General features: G+C 36.1%; 3 protein-coding genes and 1 pseudogene across 4 annotated transcripts; 2 read left to right on the top strand and 2 right to left on the bottom strand.

Annotated features, from left to right (window-relative positions):
* Positions 1 to 39: 39 nt before the first annotated feature.
* On the bottom strand, positions 40 to 4,235 carry LOC111285719 (protein FIP1-like; annotated as a pseudogene). The gene is made up of 15 exons (XR_016343217.1): positions 4,165 to 4,235; positions 4,010 to 4,071; positions 3,603 to 3,690; positions 3,400 to 3,508; positions 3,142 to 3,191; positions 2,993 to 3,059; positions 2,613 to 2,685; positions 2,190 to 2,245; positions 1,965 to 2,061; positions 1,582 to 1,666; positions 1,406 to 1,468; positions 1,200 to 1,259; positions 703 to 795; positions 469 to 531; positions 40 to 368 (listed from the first exon to the last, which is right to left on the bottom strand). The product of XR_016343217.1 is annotated as a protein FIP1-like (transcript).
* LOC111285717 (uncharacterized) lies at positions 3,947 to 7,840 on the top strand. Its single transcript, XM_022875290.2, has 2 exons — positions 3,947 to 6,658; positions 7,341 to 7,840. Exon 1 carries the CDS (start codon positions 4,767 to 4,769, stop codon positions 6,546 to 6,548), a length of 1,782 nt encoding a protein of 593 aa, XP_022731025.2. The 5' UTR covers positions 3,947 to 4,766; the 3' UTR covers positions 6,549 to 6,658; positions 7,341 to 7,840.
* Positions 7,841 to 8,092: 252 nt separating this feature from the next.
* On the bottom strand, positions 8,093 to 11,025 carry LOC111285718 (thiol protease aleurain-like). The gene is made up of 8 exons (XM_022875292.2): positions 10,777 to 11,025; positions 10,547 to 10,668; positions 10,043 to 10,158; positions 9,603 to 9,676; positions 9,237 to 9,501; positions 8,877 to 9,008; positions 8,644 to 8,779; positions 8,093 to 8,400 (listed from the first exon to the last, which is right to left on the bottom strand). The coding sequence occupies exons 1-8, from the start codon at positions 10,959 to 10,961 to the stop codon at positions 8,363 to 8,365; spliced, it is 1,068 nt and encodes a 355-aa protein (XP_022731027.2). The 5' UTR covers positions 10,962 to 11,025; the 3' UTR covers positions 8,093 to 8,362.
* Positions 11,026 to 15,449: 4,424 nt separating this feature from the next.
* Positions 15,450 to 17,773, top strand: LOC111285758 (EPD1-interacting receptor-like cytoplasmic serine/threonine-protein kinase 5A). Its single transcript, XM_022875357.2, has 5 exons — positions 15,450 to 16,196; positions 16,334 to 16,469; positions 16,561 to 16,697; positions 16,810 to 16,933; positions 17,038 to 17,773. Exons 1-5 carry the CDS (start codon positions 15,813 to 15,815, stop codon positions 17,604 to 17,606), a joined length of 1,350 nt encoding a protein of 449 aa, XP_022731092.2. The 5' UTR covers positions 15,450 to 15,812; the 3' UTR covers positions 17,607 to 17,773.
* Positions 17,774 to 18,162: the final 389 nt, after the last annotated feature.

Below are 18,162 nucleotides of genomic sequence, written 5' to 3'. Positions count from 1 at the left end.
TAGCAGCCCACTGTTGTTACCTATAATAGTAAGCCGTGTGGGCTAATATCATTCAAATTCTGCATCCAACAAAGGGAAAAAAATATACTGTTACGTACAGGTCCCAGAATATTGGCAGAAACACTCCCCCTAAGCAAGAAATCAAGGGGTAAAAGCTGTAAAGCAAGTGTTATCCAGTCTTGAAGTTTCTTTTAACTCCCAAGTGCCGGGAGTAGTCAGAAATCAGCTATACAGGGTGCTTGAAGGGAAGTAATCAGGCTCCCTGTTGCTCACTTGATTCAGCTGATATGTGTCGGATTTCTAAGTGTCGAAATATTCTTCTGTAATTCAAGGTTTGACATCCGCTCAACCTCCAAAGCTCGCTCAAGCTTCAGCATTTGCCATGACATTAATATCATTGTATGTGATGATAAAGCCTATAAATACAATCGGAAATGAAATTCACAAGTAGGGATTGTAGGGAAGTACCTTTGCCGCTCGGGTGCTCCATTCTCCTAGAATAGCTCTCAGCCTTTCATTCTCTTCGACATACTGTTTCAGTTTTCAGCAAAATAATTGAGAACATTGTCAACATAGCATTCTGATTACAAACATTTTCAACACAACACAATTTTTGCTTAAAGCATGAAATTATTAGGAATAGTTAATCAAGTCATTTTCAACTCAAAATTACCGCTGGTCATTCCCAGTATTTGTACTTACCTGATTGTTGGTTGTTTGTACACGCTGGACCTCTGCATCCCTCTCAGCCATCAAAGAACGGGCAAGGCTTAGCTCAGACTGCAGTTGGTTCATCTAAAATTCAAATAGTTTAATTGCTCAGTTCCTGAAAATATCTACTACGGTCACAATCTTTTAAATAAAGAATCAGCAGATTGGAATTTGATCTTATTTGTATTATGGAGTATGCACACGAGCATGCAAATGAATATAAATACAAAGAAGACTCTCTCTCCCTAAGTTTATATTCACACTTACATATATTGCATGGCTTCCATGCCAAATAAACGCCCCCTATTTTAATCATGTGATAACACCCCAATTTTTAACATGTCAAAACCTAACTCTTAGCATAAATCATCTATTTAAACCATGAACAAGGCATTTAAGTGCAAACCAGATAGAGCAGCAAGGAAAAAGGGCATGAGGTGCATGAGAGAACAATGGCTAATATGCAAGAATGAAAACTTAGTTGTTACCTCAGCTGAAACCATTCGTAATTCTTGATCACGAGCTGCTAATAGATGGGCAAGATCAACCTGAAAAGAAGTCAAGAGTAGCCATTATTCTGACTGTTTCTTGCACCGTTATTCAAATTCCTCCACTCAATTCTTTTTTTTTTCTAAAATATGTAACAAAAAGAAAATACTGATTTATCTTATCATCTATGCAGATAGACTATCACCTGAGGTGTGCTTCCATCATTAGATCCCTCGTATTTGCTTAAGCACTCTTGCAATCGAAGAATCTGCAGTTAAAGATATATTACTTATATAACAGTAAGCCATTACAATACTACCAAAAGATGCAGGAAAATAACTATCATGAATTATAGGTATGACTTCTAAGACGATTATGTACCTCCTCACTCAGAAAATGAAGGTTTTCACGCTGATACTGCAGTAAAGCCATTTGCTGGTCAGAGATTCGACCGCCATCATGATACCTGTTGCACCAAACAGAAGTGATCATAGAATATAGATGTCATAGAGTATAACCATAATGATGATTCATAATTTCATATTAATTGTCTCGGTTTCATGACTAGTGAATCCGCGACTATCATAATCAGAATTTATACAAACCACAAAAGCTCCAGCAATAGAAAAATTAAACTATATAACTAAATCAAAGATTGAAAGACAATTGTCAAGTGATGTATTCTTTCAATGAGGCAGTATATCTTTCACAGGGAATCTTGAAAATATAGTTTAACTTGGATCAATAAAATATTTTTCATTAACCTCAAATCTTCCAAAGGACTTGATGGTTGAAGGGGAGAATATAATGACTTTAAAACATCAGGCTGAGAATCCAACGAATTGTACTGGTGTACATAACCTGCAAGCACCACAACAATGCAGAAATGTATAGGCACCTAATTGGAATAACTGAACAATAAAACCTAAATTGTAACAATGTATACAATTTAACTCTTCAAATGCTTCTACACATGCATGTGAGCTTACCGATATACACACTCATAAAGAACCCAGAACATACTGCTTCACCCAACATAATAATTCTGCAAATAAAGTGAGTCCAGTGGGATGTTGTCAATGATATGTAGTTCAACAGAGTAAAATGGAGAACTTAGAGTATTACTATCATTTATATTTCATATCAACCTCTGAAGTAACCCAACATTCCCAACAATCACTAACATCAGACTTTCATGATTGCAGATTGTAATGTAAAACTAAACAATGTAGAATGAGCATCCATAGCTCATAAATCACACACATTTCAAGAGGCAAACATTTCTTAAAGCTAATAAAATCACTATGATAGAATACAAACCGAAAACTATTAAGAATATATACTTAAAGAAGCATAAGAAATATATCTTAAGCATAAAAAAAGATTGGAATTATTGCTGAACAGTAGGGTACCTGAGTATGGCAGAGGTGGAAAGAAAACTGATGTTGGGTTTCCAGGCCATGACAAGCATCATTGCAGCAGTTCCTAATACAGCAACAATTAAGATATATATATATATATATAAAAACTTTTCTCATAAACTTACCACATCATAGTGATACAAGTATGACTAGAACTGTAACATTATTCCTAACTGAAAAGGTTCAATAGACATAAGCCACTATGATTAACGTGGGTAAAAGGGATTATTAATATCTTAATAGGTAGTGATGATTGAAAAAAATAGATGGTTCAGTGAAAGCACACACCTGAATAGCCCATTTCTGATTGAAAAAAAAAAATTAAGAAAATCAAGTGCTGCCAGTAAAAAATACACAAAAACAATACTCACCATATACAGTAATGGCAAATGGTAGGCGAACAATGTGCTTCAACTTCTGACTGAAACTATAATAACCCTACAAAATACAAAAACATTTAATGGTTTCTATCAAATGTCACTTAGGAAATCACCAGGGTTTGAATGATAAATAAAGTTACCTGTAAACGTATCTTCTGGACTTGATAAACAAGATATTGTTGAAAAATGCCTGTAAAAGTCAAACAAGAACTTAACAGTTAGCATCTCACTGAAATCCTTGTTATAGCACCGCATGCATTCTATATCAAACCAATGTACAATGAATATTGTCTACAAATCATACAAAAATCATCAAATCTAATACAAAGCACCCCATGGATGGTATAGACCTAGAAGCAAACACCTCAAGCAAATCAAGATAGGACCTAGCAAGATACCTGTGACCATTAAAAGAATAACATTGCAACTGCAAAGCAATGGTAAGACGGAACTCTCTATAGGCCAAAATATCCAAGGAGCTGCTGCAACCAATATAGCATAACCTGCCTAAAAATTGAAAAACTATCAGAGCTTGCCTAATCACACATTGAAAGGAAAGTTTAATTATTTGATAGAAAATAGCAATGAACTTCAAACTTGCCAGTATGAAACAGAAAATAACACCGCCAACAATATTCCTTGGTTTCCGGTGACCAAATAAGGGAGCCTCATGCAGTATATCAAGGAACCTAAAAATGGAACCAGATGTGAAATTTCCCATTACTCATTTGAGTAAAAAAAATTACTCAGATCACGTTAAATTAACAAAATTTGATCCCTACAGTGAAGTATTGGAAAACGCTACTCCAAATTTTACACTAAAAGCGCGCAATTATTGATAATTCGACACAGTAAAAAAAAGAAAGTGATTAGTAAGACATGATTGACGGAAAAAAATTTAAGGTTCTTCAAGTATCAGAATTTTCAAACAAAATGGAGGTCGCCGATCAAGGAAAAAAATGGGAAAAATTTTTTTTTTGAAAATGGAAGGAAGGATTGAAAACTTGCATAGCGTTTTCTTGTGGAGATTGGGGCCTCTCATTAGTCATATTCCACCTTTTCTTCTTCTCCTTCACAAAAAACAAAAAAGTTTCAACCTTTTCAAAATTACTTGTTTTCAGTGAAAGAAATCTCGATTCATACAGATTTCATCTATGATTTACTTTTTTTTGGGTCCTGACTCAACGCTGTAAGAACGTCCCTGGCTCCTTGCTTGCTCTCTCGGCTTCCTTTCTTTTTTCAAATAAAAAATACCAGATTGAAATGGCATGGCATCCTTACAGGCCCAATAGCGATAACGTATGGATCCTGCTCCACTCTGAGTCTGCATGGGTCTAAGTTTGAGAAGATAAAGCCCAATTTTTGAGCCCTTCTCTTATTTCGCGAAACGATAGTTAGCTGTCTATCTTTACGGGGCAGTGAGCCAGCAACTAAAGAAAGCCAACACCGCCAGCAAAAACCCTAGTTGCAATTCCTGTGCAGGCGTCCAAGTACCCCATTGCCATCAAACATCTCTAAGATCTTTTTGTTCCCAATTTTTTTTTTTGAATTTTAATATAACAGATTTCTTTCACCATCTATTTTTGTTCTCCATGTCAACCATCGCAATGCTTCGTGATCATCCGGTGATCTATTATTTTGGTTATTGAATGCTTGAGATTTATCAGGGGTTTTAGTTCTTTGCTGGGTTAGTACTATTTTAGCAATTACTTTGGGCTGTGGGTCGTTTTGCTATGGTACCGTACTTGGATTTGTCACCATCTCCATGAAGGGTAGAGATTTTAATCAAAAACCCAATTTCGAACCTGGGGTTCCTAATAGAAAACTTGATCATCTTCAAGTAGAGAATTTTGGGTATCTAACTAGGCCTACATATGGCGTGGGGTTACAGATGACCCTTTTTTCATTCACAACGCGTGCCTCAAGGGTTCGGGCCGCCTCCAAGGTTTTCATTCCTCATTATCACATGCAATTTCACGGAGGATCTCACCCGCAAGGCAATAAAGAGGTAAAGCTAGTGCAAAAGCACGAGGCTTGGTTCGTTAAGGTTGTGTGCACTCTCTTTGTTTGTTCACAACCTTTGGATAATGGCTTTTTGGGTTATTTGAGCAAGAATTTGACTCCTTTAGTTGAATTTGAAGTTCTTAAAAGGTTAAACAATCCGACATATGGGTTGAAGTTTTTCGAGTTCAGTAGGGTAAATTTTAATATTGCTCATTCTTTTTGGACTTATAATTTGCTTATAAGGTCATTTTGTCATATGGGTCTACATGACTCGGCTAAATTAGTTTTTGATTATATGAGGATTGATGATCATTTGGCTGATAGTACTATGGTAGGATTTATGGTTTCGGCTTTTGGGAGGGCGGGTAAGTTTGGTATGGCAAAGAAGTTACTTGCTGAGATTCAGTCGGACGAAGTGGGGGTCGGCATTTTTTCATTAAACAACTTGTTGAATATGATGGTTAAGCAAAATATGCTAGAAGAGGCAGTTAGCTTATATAAAGAGAATTTAGGATCAAACTTTTACCCAGATAATTGGACGTTTAATATTCTAATTCGAGGCCTGTGCAGAGTTGGGAAGGTGGATCAGGCTTTTGAATTTTTTAATGATATGAGGAGTTTTGGTTGTTTTCCTGATATTGTTACGTATAACACAATTATAAATGGGTTATGTAGGGCAAATGAGGTAGATAGAGGTCACAAGTTTTTGAATGAAATTCAATCAAGAGATGATTGTTCACCTGATGTTGTGACTTATACGTCCGTCATATCTGGTTATTGCAAGTTGGGTAAGATGGGGGAGGCCTCTGCTCTTTTTAATGAGATGATTAGTTCTGGAATCGTGCCTAGTGTTGTTACTTTTAATGTTCTGATTGATGGTTTTGGCAAGGTTGGTGATATGCTCTCTGCTAAATCCTTGTATGAGAAGATGGTTTCTTTTGGTTGCATTGCTGATGTTATTACCTTCACTTCCTTGATTGATGGGTACTGTCGCATTGGAGATGTGAATCAGAGTCTGCAGCTTTGGAATGCAATGAAAGTGAGAAATGTATCTCCAAATGTTTATACCTTTGCTATTACTATTAATGCTTTATGCAAGGAAAATAGACTACATGAGGCCTGTGAATTTTTGAGGGATTTGCAATGTAGGAATATTGTTCCAAAACCGTTTATCTTCAACCCTGTGATTGATGGGTTCTGCAAGGCTGGAAATTTGGATGAGGCCAATCGGATAGTAATGCAGATGGAGGAGAAGAAATGTTACCCTGATAAAGTGACATATACTATTCTCATTATTGGGCACTGTATGAAGGGAAGAATGCTTGAAGCAATTAGCATTTTTGATAAAATGTTATCAGTTGGTTGTACCCCAGATAATGTCACGATACATTCTCTGATATCATGCCTTTTGAAGGCTGGGATGCCTAATGAAGTCTCCCGTATTACAACAATAGCATCACAGGATATGAGGTTGGCAGGTTCATCATCCTTGGATAACAATGCTCCTTTGAGGATAAACAGAGATGTTCCTGTGGCTGCTTAGGCAAAAAGCTCCCCATCACTGAATTTGGTGTCATTCCGAGATATGGAGAAGCTTCTTTGTCATATCCAATTAAGCATATCCAGCTTGAAGCACAAACAACCTTCCATTCAGTAAGACAAAGTCTCTGTTTTCTTTTATTCTGAATAGACTTCGTTCATGCAATTTAACACACATTTAATACTTGGCAGTCAACACTCTTCTTAGCAGTACATCAATTTCGTTTTTCTTTTTAATCATCAAAGCTCATCACTTGTAGTTTTTAATTTTTAATCATACTGGGACTGACTATTATCAAAGGAGAAAATAATGTGATCCTCTAAGCTGGAGAATTTTTTTGGATATGTGCATCTTAGGTTGGGTTAAGCAGTAATTATGATGTCAAGGAAGTTTGATGCTAATATAATCTGCCTTCTAGTCTCTTTCATTTTAATTATGCTTCAAACTTATAACTAGTAAATGCTATTTAGAAGAGAAAGGAGAAGATTGGCAAATTATTTTGACCTTTTTATGTCAACTGATAAAATCTGAATAGTTGGCTCAATATCCTGGAGATTATTTATCTGGTGATAGAGGTCAGGCTCACAGCCCTTGAGGGATATGGAATATTTTGAGTTCAGGATCATAGTTAAACTGGACATATGCATGTAGATATGGATGTATAATATTGTAGCATCTGTATATAATCCTTATTGGGAGGACTTGAAGGATTGATGGTGAGTTGCATTGTTTCTGTTTATTTACTTCACCATTTATTCTTAAAAACACATCTTTCTTGTTTTTATTGGATTGCAGGATAGCGGATAAGCATTTTTCCTGGTATTGGTGGAAACCTCAATGGTATTCTGTTGTTGCCTCTTACATTACATGAGGGTACTATAGGAGATTAAAAGCTGCAACATCTTAAATCTGAATTTGGTAGGGGAACATCACCAATGGATGTTTGGCTTCAAATGCTGGATGATGCTATAGAAAACAGACATGATGCTGAATGAGTTGCAAAGTACCACGGAGGTTGGCCATTTGTCCTTTCAGTTTAGTTTGGCATTCCATGTCAAATGAAATCTCCAAACACGATAATGTAAAATCAAGCAGTTTCGTGTTTAGGGTAAGGAAAAGGAATAAGATAAGATCAATTTCATGTCTAGATTTTATTTTTTCTTTTCTTCTTGGCAATTCAATATTGTTTGATTTTTGGCCTCTCACATTCTACATGTTCCTCGCAATGTTGAGTCCGTACAAATTGTTAGAAATTTTCAAAAATGAATGAAATTTCTTCTTTTTGATTTATGTAATTCAAATTTAGGGACGAAAATTTAATAAAAAAAATTTGCAAGTGCTAAGTATGAATCTTAATCTAGCTGGATTCCAGCTCTTAAAGGAGATGGCTGAATCATTTAGCTACAAAAATGTCTTTTAGAAGGTAAAGGTCCCAAAGTTCTGGGAACCTGGTGGAGCGGGGTTCGGTCATCAAAGATTAATCGACAAACTCTCAAGAATGCCACCAACTTCATCAAAGAAGAAAGATGCAGGCAAAGTGAGCGCTGTTCCAGCAAATATAGAAGGATATAAATTGATTTCCATTGTTGGCAGGTTATAACACAACAAGCATTCAACGATAAAAATTTACATTGTCTTTGTTGCGTTGAACATTTGCATCATATATGTCTTGAACCTTATTTTACATCAAGCCACCGCCTTCAACTAGACCATGACCCTCACCTTTTGAGATTGACAACTACAATATTCATAGACGATAACTATACCGCTTGTATAACACAAAGCAACGACCTAATACAGGCTGTTCTTCAACCAGATCAAGCAACAATAGGGTATGATGCACATGTTGCCACACCTGCAACCAAATTGGAAATACAAGTATAAAAGGGATTAAATGCTAGATATCCACTCTTTACAGTTCAAAATTTCAGTGTTGAATTCTTAGCTTTTTTCACCATAATTCAGAAACAATTTTCTCCATAAATTGAAGAAAATTCATAGGACCATATCCAATTGACTTATATCTCTTCATAATCCAGGTGATCTTCGCAGACTAGTAAAATCTTAACATCTGAGATCCAATGAGGTTGATACTTACCACACATGTTTTTCCCCATCTCCATCTTGAAGTAGCCATCATTACCCCAATCTGTTCCCCATGAGTTTTTGATGAGCCAATATGGAACACCATTTTCAACTCCATACCCAACTGCAAGAACAGCATGGTTCACATCCTGGCATACAAGCCCCATAGTTAGTAAGAACACAAAGAAAAGCATCAATCCATCCTATAAATGTGCGTGCTGGATAGTCATGTGATAGACGAATTACCATGGGAGTGCTGCCACATGTGTCACTGGTGTAAACCCCGCTCTTGTAAAGATGGAAACCATCGACAACTTCAAATGCCACGCTAACCGGCCGAACCATGGCAACTGCATGCTTTAACTCATCTTCAGCACCCTGTGTTTGATTGTACGGATTAGGAAATTCAAAAAGATGAAATATGTAATTTATGCATCTAGAGTCAAAAGGCATTTGTTTGGACTTTGTAGCCAATTGAATTCCAATATTTAGCTAGGTTCGCAAATTAGAACGGTGGATTACAGCTGTGTACATGGATTACATCAAGAACATGATCATGTAAACTACTATACCAGAAAAGCAGAAGGGAATGGCTTGTGAACTTACCAAGGTAATATTGATGGAGGCAATGACTTGGACACCAACATTTTCAGAAGAGAATTTGCATTGACCATCTTTTCCAGTGTAAGGATATGCTGCCTCTGTGTCAAGGCCACCATTATATTTGATATATTCAAAGGCTTGGGATGGCAACCCACCATTGCAACCAAAGTTATTAAAGGCTCCAGCACAGTCCACAAGCTGCTGCTCAGAAAGAGAGACTCCTTTTCCAAATGCCTGATGGTAAGCTGCCTCAAGAGCTCCAGTGGTACTGCAATATGCAAATGTATAATGCATGTGACAACTTAAAAAGTTTACAACCTAAGATTAGTATCTTGCTAAAAATCGCTCTCATCATAACTGAAAGCTAACCTGAATGTCCAGCAAGATCCACAGGAGCCCTGATTTTTGACTGGGCTGACTATGCCAACTTCCCTCCAGTCTTTCTGTAGATATCATTCAGCAGAAGAGTTACCCAATAAGCGAAACCAAAATTGCTACTTCATATAGCATTCGCCATTTGCCATTCGCCAATAACATTGGCTCATAAATTTCTAGTTATGCCAAGTATCCAATTCAAAAGTTTCAATGTTATCACTACGGGAATTATAGAACATCAGGCGATCCATGTCTTGATACTTCAATAAATTCCACCCCACTATCTTTTACAACTTGTTGCATGGTGAAATCGTGTTACTGATTACTGGGGTTGATTATGCAGGTATATTTTCCAATGAATTATGATAAAACATCGTTAAAAATTCTTAATCTTCATTTATAGGTTTTTTTTTTTTTTTTGGGGTGAAAAGTACCGATTCAGGGAGGATGACATCAGTGAGTTGGTGATTGCCCTTTGTGGTAGCAGAGCAGTTTTGAGCAGCTCCCAACCTGTGTTTTTGAAACTCTTGCCAGGTCAAATCAGCAAAATCTGCATCGTTGAATCAATAAACAAACAAACAAAAAAAATCAGTTCATAATAAACTTTAAAACAAAATTTATTTCCATAAAATTAGCCAAGTTTTAGTTGAGAAGACAAATCGGGGAACTGCAATAATCAAGATCATTAGTTCACAATTTCATCGAGTCAAAGTAAGTTCAGTTCTCTAATACTATCGTGTCAGGCAACAGTTGAACTGTAACCAAACATACTGGAACTGAACTGAACAAAACCAGATCATAGTTAAGAAAGTCAAGTTGTACACTTTTGAAAAAAAAAATCAGTTAGTTGTCGGAATCAGACACCTTTGATTCATCAGCAGACAGCGGATATAAATTGAATTAAACTTTAAAAAAAAAAAAAAACAGAAGCAACGTACGATTAACAGCAAGAGTGTAGGGCAATCCCTTCTTGTTAGTGGATCTGATTAAATCTAAATTGTCTTTGAAAATCTGAAACCTTAGCCTCATATCCTCCGCGTTGTCGTACCTCTTACCATGCCTAACCAAAAAAAAAAAAAAAATCATTTCGATTTTCACTCTTTTTTTTTTTTTCTGGGAAAAAAAGTAAGAATTAAGATAACTGTCTGATGATGAAATGATTTGTTACTTGTAAGCAAAACGGGCGAAGGAGATAGCTTGATGTGTATGACCGATGACACGAAGAACAGATGACTCGAAGCCACGGAGGCGATCGGATACCATCTGGATAGGGTTAGAGTCCTCGAAAGTTGATGCTGCGGCGGCGCAGCATAGCAGAAGGATGATCGAGGAAACCAACGTTAAGCGAGCCATGGTTATGTTTTTCAGTGTTTCTGGTTGCTATCAGGCTATTTTTGTGGAGAGAAATTTAACACACAGAAGAAATAGGTGATTCGGAATAATTAGTAATAAATGAATTCTCTGAAAAAGATTAGGAAAATTGTATTTGGGGTAATGTCATGTTCATAGATACCGTAACTATTGCCTCTCTATTTGTTGTTATGCTTCGACCTTACGTATTCCTTACGCCCAATTATCAAAACTTTTAACTCCTTTGTCTTTCTCCGTTTTAAACGTCCAAAATTTCTATTTTCATAAAACAAATCAACCAGAATAAGCATAATCAATGCATCTAGCTATAAAATTTTTTGCAAAAAGAATTGGGTTCTTATTCTTTCTTCCTTGGAAACTTTGATGTCCACTCTTTTTTGTCTACTTCCTACTTATTGTTTTATAGTTTAAGAAATTAACAGCCATCACCAATCCCTAGTCCAGCCCACTTCCCTTGCATAAAAAAAGGGTCGGAAAATTTTTTTTTTTTTTATGAAAAAAGGTAAAAATGCTTGGAGTTGAATTTTGTAGTTGCATGTAAATATCTCACATTATGGCTAACCAGCGATCATAATTGGTCATAAATGAAATACAAATAAAATATGTTTGATAAACAGTGGGAAATATATTTCTTGCTTGCACGGGTTATTCATTCAAAAGAGAACAAAAGAGGGGTAGATAAAGAAATATATGGACATGGGGGGCCTACGACCAATATTGCAGAGCAGATATTTTTGTGCCAACATTAAACGAGCCGTCCAGGCTAATCATCTGGAATGATTTGGTTGGACAACAAGTCATGTTTTGCCACAAATTGCAGTGGACTGGGGCACCGATTGCCAGCATTTTGGATTCCCTCAGATTCCAAATATATGTTAATTTCTGGATGTGAACCATGTTTTCAAGTGTGTGGCCCTTAAAGCTTCTTTCTCTGTGTTGAAGTTTGTCAGATTGGCTAATATGATACGTTTCAAATTTAAGTTTGATTTTTTTTATATACAAATATGTGGCGCTATATATCATATTAAATCGGAAATCAATTTAAAAAAAAAAAAAAACAAGGTTTTATATTGAAAGTAAAATATCTTTCTTTTCTTATATTGGCAGCAATTGATCTAGGCCGCATTAATTGTATAACAAAGACTTAAAAAAAGCCGTCGTGGATTTTCTACCGACCAATAGGCCCAAACCTAAACCAACCACTAGGCCTAATAAGCAGTGTCTTTCGTTTCCTTTGCGGAAGGTCAAAACCTATGATGCGTTATCCACTCCGAGCCCAACAGGAGTCAGTTCTATTCTGGGTCCGGTGTAGGCAAACTCCGCGTTTGTACAGGTCGAGATGGCTAACACGCGCTGCGCAGGCGCAGCAAACGCTGACGGGAACTAAGCCAAACAAGCTAGCTGGGTCCGCAATCACTGCACGGACGCGGCTGTTTTGCTACTACTAGTAGTATTAGTTCGCAAAACGTACGCGTTTAAGACAAAGCCAAACTCTCCTGGCTGAAACCTAAAGGGTTCCAGACGATGGAATCCAGAGTTTCCAAGTTTCCAAGTTTCCAACTTTTCCACTCACACAACCAAAGCTTTATATTAATTATACGTATCAACCGAACGCCATTAAAAGATTGACTTTGACTCCACAGGGTCTTCGCCATTCTCCGATGGATTTTCATATTTTTCTCCTTTTCTTAATTGCTTTTTGACACGCTTTTCATTCATATATCCTGTTTACGTGAGTACATGCATGAGGATCTTCGACAATTCCTAAACCCAACCATATTTCACACTTGTATAATTTTTAGATCACTCCTTTCCACATTTTCAAAATCCCAAACAACCCAAAATTTTATTTTGGTTTGTTTGCTTTTGTTTTAGGTATTTAAGAGACCTAGAAGTTAAATCTTTCTAACATCAATGTCTTCGGTTGTTCACCTGAAAAAAAGTTTATACAGTCACGCGGAAGTTGTAGTAATTGTCATTAGCTTTCTTATTGGTTTCGTTTTTCTCATGTAATCATCTTATATATATTTAGGGAATCTTATCTATAATAAAGAAATAATAATCGGGCAAGTTTTTCCGGCACAGTTGGATAATTAAGATGTAAAGATTATGGGACAAAATGTCAACCATGAATCTGAGTCTTATTTCATACTAAACCTAAGACTTTGCATGCCATGTCCAATTAATAGTCCTTGCAAAACCTAATGCAATTATTTTAATCTCTACCTATGTTAATTTTAGTTGTTCGATCAATAATCTTGTGATCTTTCAATAAAATACTTAACTCTTAATTTTATTTATTAATATTTTTATTTTAACAAACTTAAATAAAAAAAATCGTTAGTTGTTTGACTCTTGATAAGCCAAGGAGTTATTATGACAATTTAATCCTATACAAGAAACTTTGAAGAGTCAATGTTTGGGTATGAAAAGATTTTTTTTTTTCAAAATTTTGGTGTTTGTTTGTTTGGTGAAATACCATAAAAAGAGAAGGTGAAGTAGTTGTAGCTTGATTGATTTGTTCATCCTAATTTCTTGACCTTAAAGTAACTGTTAAAACTATAATTAACCACAAGAACAACATTTTTACTGCTAACTAATGGTAGTATTACATTGTTGTTCTTAGCCACATCAAAATGCTGCCACATAATCATGCCTTATAACTTATAAGCTGTCAAATGAAAACTAGACTTGCTTGTTAAGGGAAAAAACAGTGGTCCTTTTCCCATATAATTAAATTATTCAATTGCCATTTAAGAGAACACAACAGACACTTCTTTTCTAATTAATCCATTTTTTTACCTTAATTTGTGTAATTTATTGTACAATTTCCCTGTTTTTCCCTTTCTTTGCAAAATGTCAAAGGCATTTTTTTAATATACAAAATCAAAGAAAGCAGCCTTTAAATGGAGTTGTTTTGAATTGTTGAAGAATCGCGGGAAAGAAAAATCAGCAAAAGCAACATCCGTATTTAATAATAATAACCTTCTAGTATTTGTTTTTCATTTGCATTGTCCTCGCATGGATCTAGTCCAAAATGACTTTAAATCGTTCATGCAAAACGCGGACGTAATTTTCAATTTAAAATGACAATATTGCCCATTGACTTTCATTAGGTGACTACACGACGAAATGTTATCTCAAATCAAACACCTACTCCCTTATTGACAAATTTACCACTTTTATCTTTTTCATGGATTGAAGGATTGGGACCTGAGACCCTCTCTTTCGTTTTCTCTTTAGCACAGTCCCTCTCATCTTAAATCGTAATTACATGTGTAATTTTAGTATGGTACAAAATATCTACGCTTTACATGCCAACTTGGCCAAGATTTGATCTCATAATTTCATATCTTCTTTTTCATTGGCTAAAATTATTTTCAAGAAAGTAGTGAAGTGACCCTTAACAAGGATAATTCCAAGTTATTTAGATTCACAAAGATATTGAGGGGTCTAAGTTCATTGTATAAGAAAGGCAATGGACGGTAGGAACTTGAATTAAAATCTAATTAAAACTCAATTATTTATATTCAAATCCAAACTTACTGATAAAAAAATTTGTTTGTTTGGTTTGAGAAAATGCAAGGTATCCATTGACATCCATATTGATCATTGACAATCTCGTTTTTAATTTTGTGGTTTTGGACAGAAGCAAGAACAGGATTAAACAAATTAAGATGATAGTAACATAATAATAAGCTGACCCCTCACCGACCAGCTTTTCTGGACCAACTTTGTAAGATATATCCAAGGTCAACTTCAAGGAAAAATCATGACCATCAAAATCCAACGGAAGGGAGAAAAGTCCACAGTTCATGCGGTCGTGATCATCCGCCTGTAATTTAATCGTCATGCATACAAAAAACTTTCATCATGTCAGCCATCTAAACAAAGATAATACCATATTGTTTGTATTTTTATTGGAGTAAATCTTCTAGAACATATAGCACTATATTATTATTATTATTATTATTATTGCAAGCAGACCAAACTCTTTATCTTACCAACTCTAAACAAACCCAGGTTTTTTTAATTCGATGAAATTGTCCTATGACTGCGGATTTTAGTGTGTAATAGCTGATTTGGTGTTCTGTGCCTGATTACCAAATTTTATTTATTTAAAATAAAACTACACTTTTGATTTGGTTTTTTAAGAAATATTATTACGAAGTAGTCAATTTTGGAAATACGATAAGCAGTTTCGATTTATAGTTGGATGAAAATTGAAAAGAAGGGTTTGAATCATCGAATAAGCTTTCATACGGAACATTCTAATGGCCCAAAAACAAATTTCTAGCTTTCCCTATCTTCTTTTTAACCTATGAAAAGAGGAAAGTCAAGAGGGGCCGGGGCAGCCGCGTCATTTTGGCTTGAACCAACTTTTGTGGACTTATGGACTCAATTTACCCATTAATCAAATTATATAACCATGTCTTAAATCTTATATATATAGAAGTTATTGAGAATGGTGGAACTTGGAAGATTTCCTTTGTATAGAAATAGAATGGTGCCGAGAAGGATATGAAGAAAAAATCAAAGGGTGTTGGAAAACTAGAAAAAAAGGAGTTGGAAACCTGTTTCTCTGTATCGGGTTTTAAGAGAAGTTGGTGATTTAGCCTCCCTCTCCCAAACGTTATTAAAGTCCGTCCAAAGCATTGCTTTTTCTTCACCATCTTCTAATATCTTCTAACCTGATTTTCTTGTTCTATCAAATCATTACCTGAAAGCTGTCGGCTTTCACCAACCACGGATAATCGTCTAGTTTTGGATCCTATATACGTCGATAAAAGTTGGAAGAAGTGATTTTGTGGAATTATACTAGATTCTGAAAAAATGACTGTGATGAAACTTACTTGGAGATTGATCATCCCGAGCTGTTCCAAGGGTGTCGTGAAACCAGAAGCCAAGCCTAAGAATGAAGTTGCGAAACAAAGTTCATTTACCAGGCTTGCAATGTTAGACTTAAGTTATCCCGGCTCAATGCTTTCGGAAGATCTGTCTACATCGCTTGCCGGTTCAAACCTTCATGTTTTTACGCTGGGGGAGCTAAAGGTGGTAACACAAAGCTTTTCATCAGCTAACTTTCTGGGTGAAGGTGGGTTTGGACAGGTTCATAAGGGGTTCATTGATGACAAGCTTAGGCCTGGATTGAAAGCTCAGCCTGTGGCTGTTAAGCGCCTAGATTTGGAAGGCCTGCAAGGACATAGAGAATGGCTGGTGGGTATAAATTTTCAATCAATATTGCTTACAGTAGGACGTTAATTGTTCTGTTTCCTGAATTCCCATTTATTCTAATGCTTATTTCAGCTGGAAGTTTGATTTATTGATTAATAAATCATTTTTTTCTTGAACAGACTGAAGTAATCTTTCTTGCACAATTGAGGCATCCACATCTTGTGAAGCTGATCGGATATTGTTGCGAAGAAGAACATAGGCTACTTGTATATGAATATATGCCTAGAGGCAGCTTGGAGAACCAGCTATTTAGAAGTATGTTCTCTCTGTAATTACCATTCTGTTTTAGAAAAATTTTGTTTTTACAAACAATAAAAGAAATTAATGTCAATCTCCTCGCATGCAGGGTATTCAGTTTCTCTTCCATGGGCGACAAGGATGAAAATTGCTCTTGGAGCAGCCAAGGGCCTTGCCTATCTCCATGAAGCAGAAAAACCAGTCATATACCGAGATTTTAAAGCGTCAAATATCTTGTTAGACTCGGTGAGTATTGCTTTTTTAAGTTGTTACCTACTGAACAAAACTTATCCCTTTAGAACTGTAACATGGATTTTCCTCATTACTGATGTTACGTTTTCAACCATGTTTTTTCCAGGATTACACTGCCAAACTTTCAGATTTTGGTCTGGCAAAAGATGGCCCGGAAGGGGATGACACGCATGTTTCCACCAGGGTTATGGGGACACAAGGCTACGCTGCTCCTGAATACATCATGACAGGTACAACATTTGATTTATACAGTTTTTGGCTAATTTGTCACGTTTTCATACTATTTAGAAATGTAAATTTGCTGAAAATGATATAATTGTAACTTTTGTTTTAGGTCACTTGACAGCAATGAGTGATGTATATAGCTTTGGAGTGGTACTTCTGGAGCTTTTAACAGGGAGAAGATCTTTAGACAAGAACCGTTCTCAAAGAGAACAGAACTTAGCAGAGTGGGCAAGGCCAATGTTGAATGATCCTAGGAAATTTGGCCGGGTAATGGATCCAAGATTGGAAGGCCAATACTCAGGTATGGGGGCACGACAGGCAGCTGCGTTGGCTTATCAATGCCTAAGTCACCGGCCAAAGCAAAGACCAAAAATGTGTGATGTGGTCAAGACTTTGGAGCCCCTTCAGGACTATGAGGACACCCCAATTGGTCCCTTTGTTTATACGGTTCCAACCGAAAGTGGTTCGCCAAAGGAGGACAAGGACACTAGTGAATTTAAAAAGAAGTCAAAGAAAGAGAATGGCCACCATCATAAAAACCACAAACTCCATCACGGCCATAAGCATCAAAATAGATCACCAAAGATGTCCCCAATTCACTCGGAAAGTGACACTCTAAAGCAAAATTATAGAAATGGGTTGAATTCTCCATTGCACCATAAAGCCAGGGGAGCATAGAGTATAAATTAGCACAATTGTAAATTACACTGTAAATATGCATTAATTAGAGATTGCCGTTGGATTGCTCACCGTGGCAAATGTTAAGAGTGTTAAGTTTTTCTTGAGAGCGAAGACTTGTTTGCTTCAACGGATTCTTTTAAATACAAAATTTTTTATTTATTTTATTCTTGTCTTAAATTGTATCCGAGATGGGATGAGTTTCATTGTTTGTGAAGCAAAAGACTAGTTCAAAAATGGCTAATCTCCAACCTATGTTGATCAAAAAGCAAATATTCAAAATTGTCAAATACAGCTAAGCATGGAAACAACGCGGATATACTACTATGGATCAAATCCCACTAAACTACTACTTTCTAATTCAAATATTTGTCTGAGTAGCACTAGCAGGCTAGCTTATGTCAACATTGATGCTATGCGATCGCCAATAATTAAGGGAAAAGATATTGTCCCTATATATACAATCAAATCCGTCTTTTAAGTTGGTTTCTCAATTTCTTTTGTAATTGAAAATGAGACAAAGAATACCTCCAAAACAAAAGAACATGGAAGAAAT

Source organism: Durio zibethinus, chromosome 6 (genome assembly GCF_047325235.1).
Source record: "Durio zibethinus cultivar Kanyao isolate XHJ-2024 chromosome 6, ASM4732523v1, whole genome shotgun sequence".
Taxonomy (NCBI): Eukaryota; Viridiplantae; Streptophyta; class Magnoliopsida; order Malvales; family Malvaceae; genus Durio; species Durio zibethinus.
The sequence above is the reverse complement of the archived record's forward strand: the minus strand, read 5'-3'. Positions and strand labels throughout refer to the sequence as shown.

Bases quoted from the DNA above. Each gene is read 5' to 3' on its own strand.
- LOC111285718 (XM_022875292.2), bottom strand. From the start codon at position 10,961: ATGGCTCGCTTAACGTTGGTTTCCTCGATCATCCTTCTGCTATGCTGC. The intron at 9,502-9,602 runs GTTAGCTTTCAG...TGCATATTGCAG, and splicing joins GGATCTTGCTGGACATTCAG to TACCACTGGAGCTCTTGAGG. The intron at 8,401-8,643 runs GTAAGTATCAAC...ATTTGGTTGCAG, and splicing joins GATGGGGAAAAACATGTGTG to GTGTGGCAACATGTGCATCA.
- LOC111285758 (XM_022875357.2), top strand. From the start codon at position 15,813: ATGACTGTGATGAAACTTACTTGGAGATTGATCATCCCGAGCTGTTCC. The intron at 16,197-16,333 runs GTGGGTATAAAT...TTTCTTGAACAG, and splicing joins AAGGACATAGAGAATGGCTG to ACTGAAGTAATCTTTCTTGC. The intron at 16,934-17,037 runs GTACAACATTTG...CTTTTGTTTTAG, and splicing joins TCCTGAATACATCATGACAG to GTCACTTGACAGCAATGAGT.
- LOC111285717 (XM_022875290.2), top strand. From the start codon at position 4,767: ATGAAGGGTAGAGATTTTAATCAAAAACCCAATTTCGAACCTGGGGTT.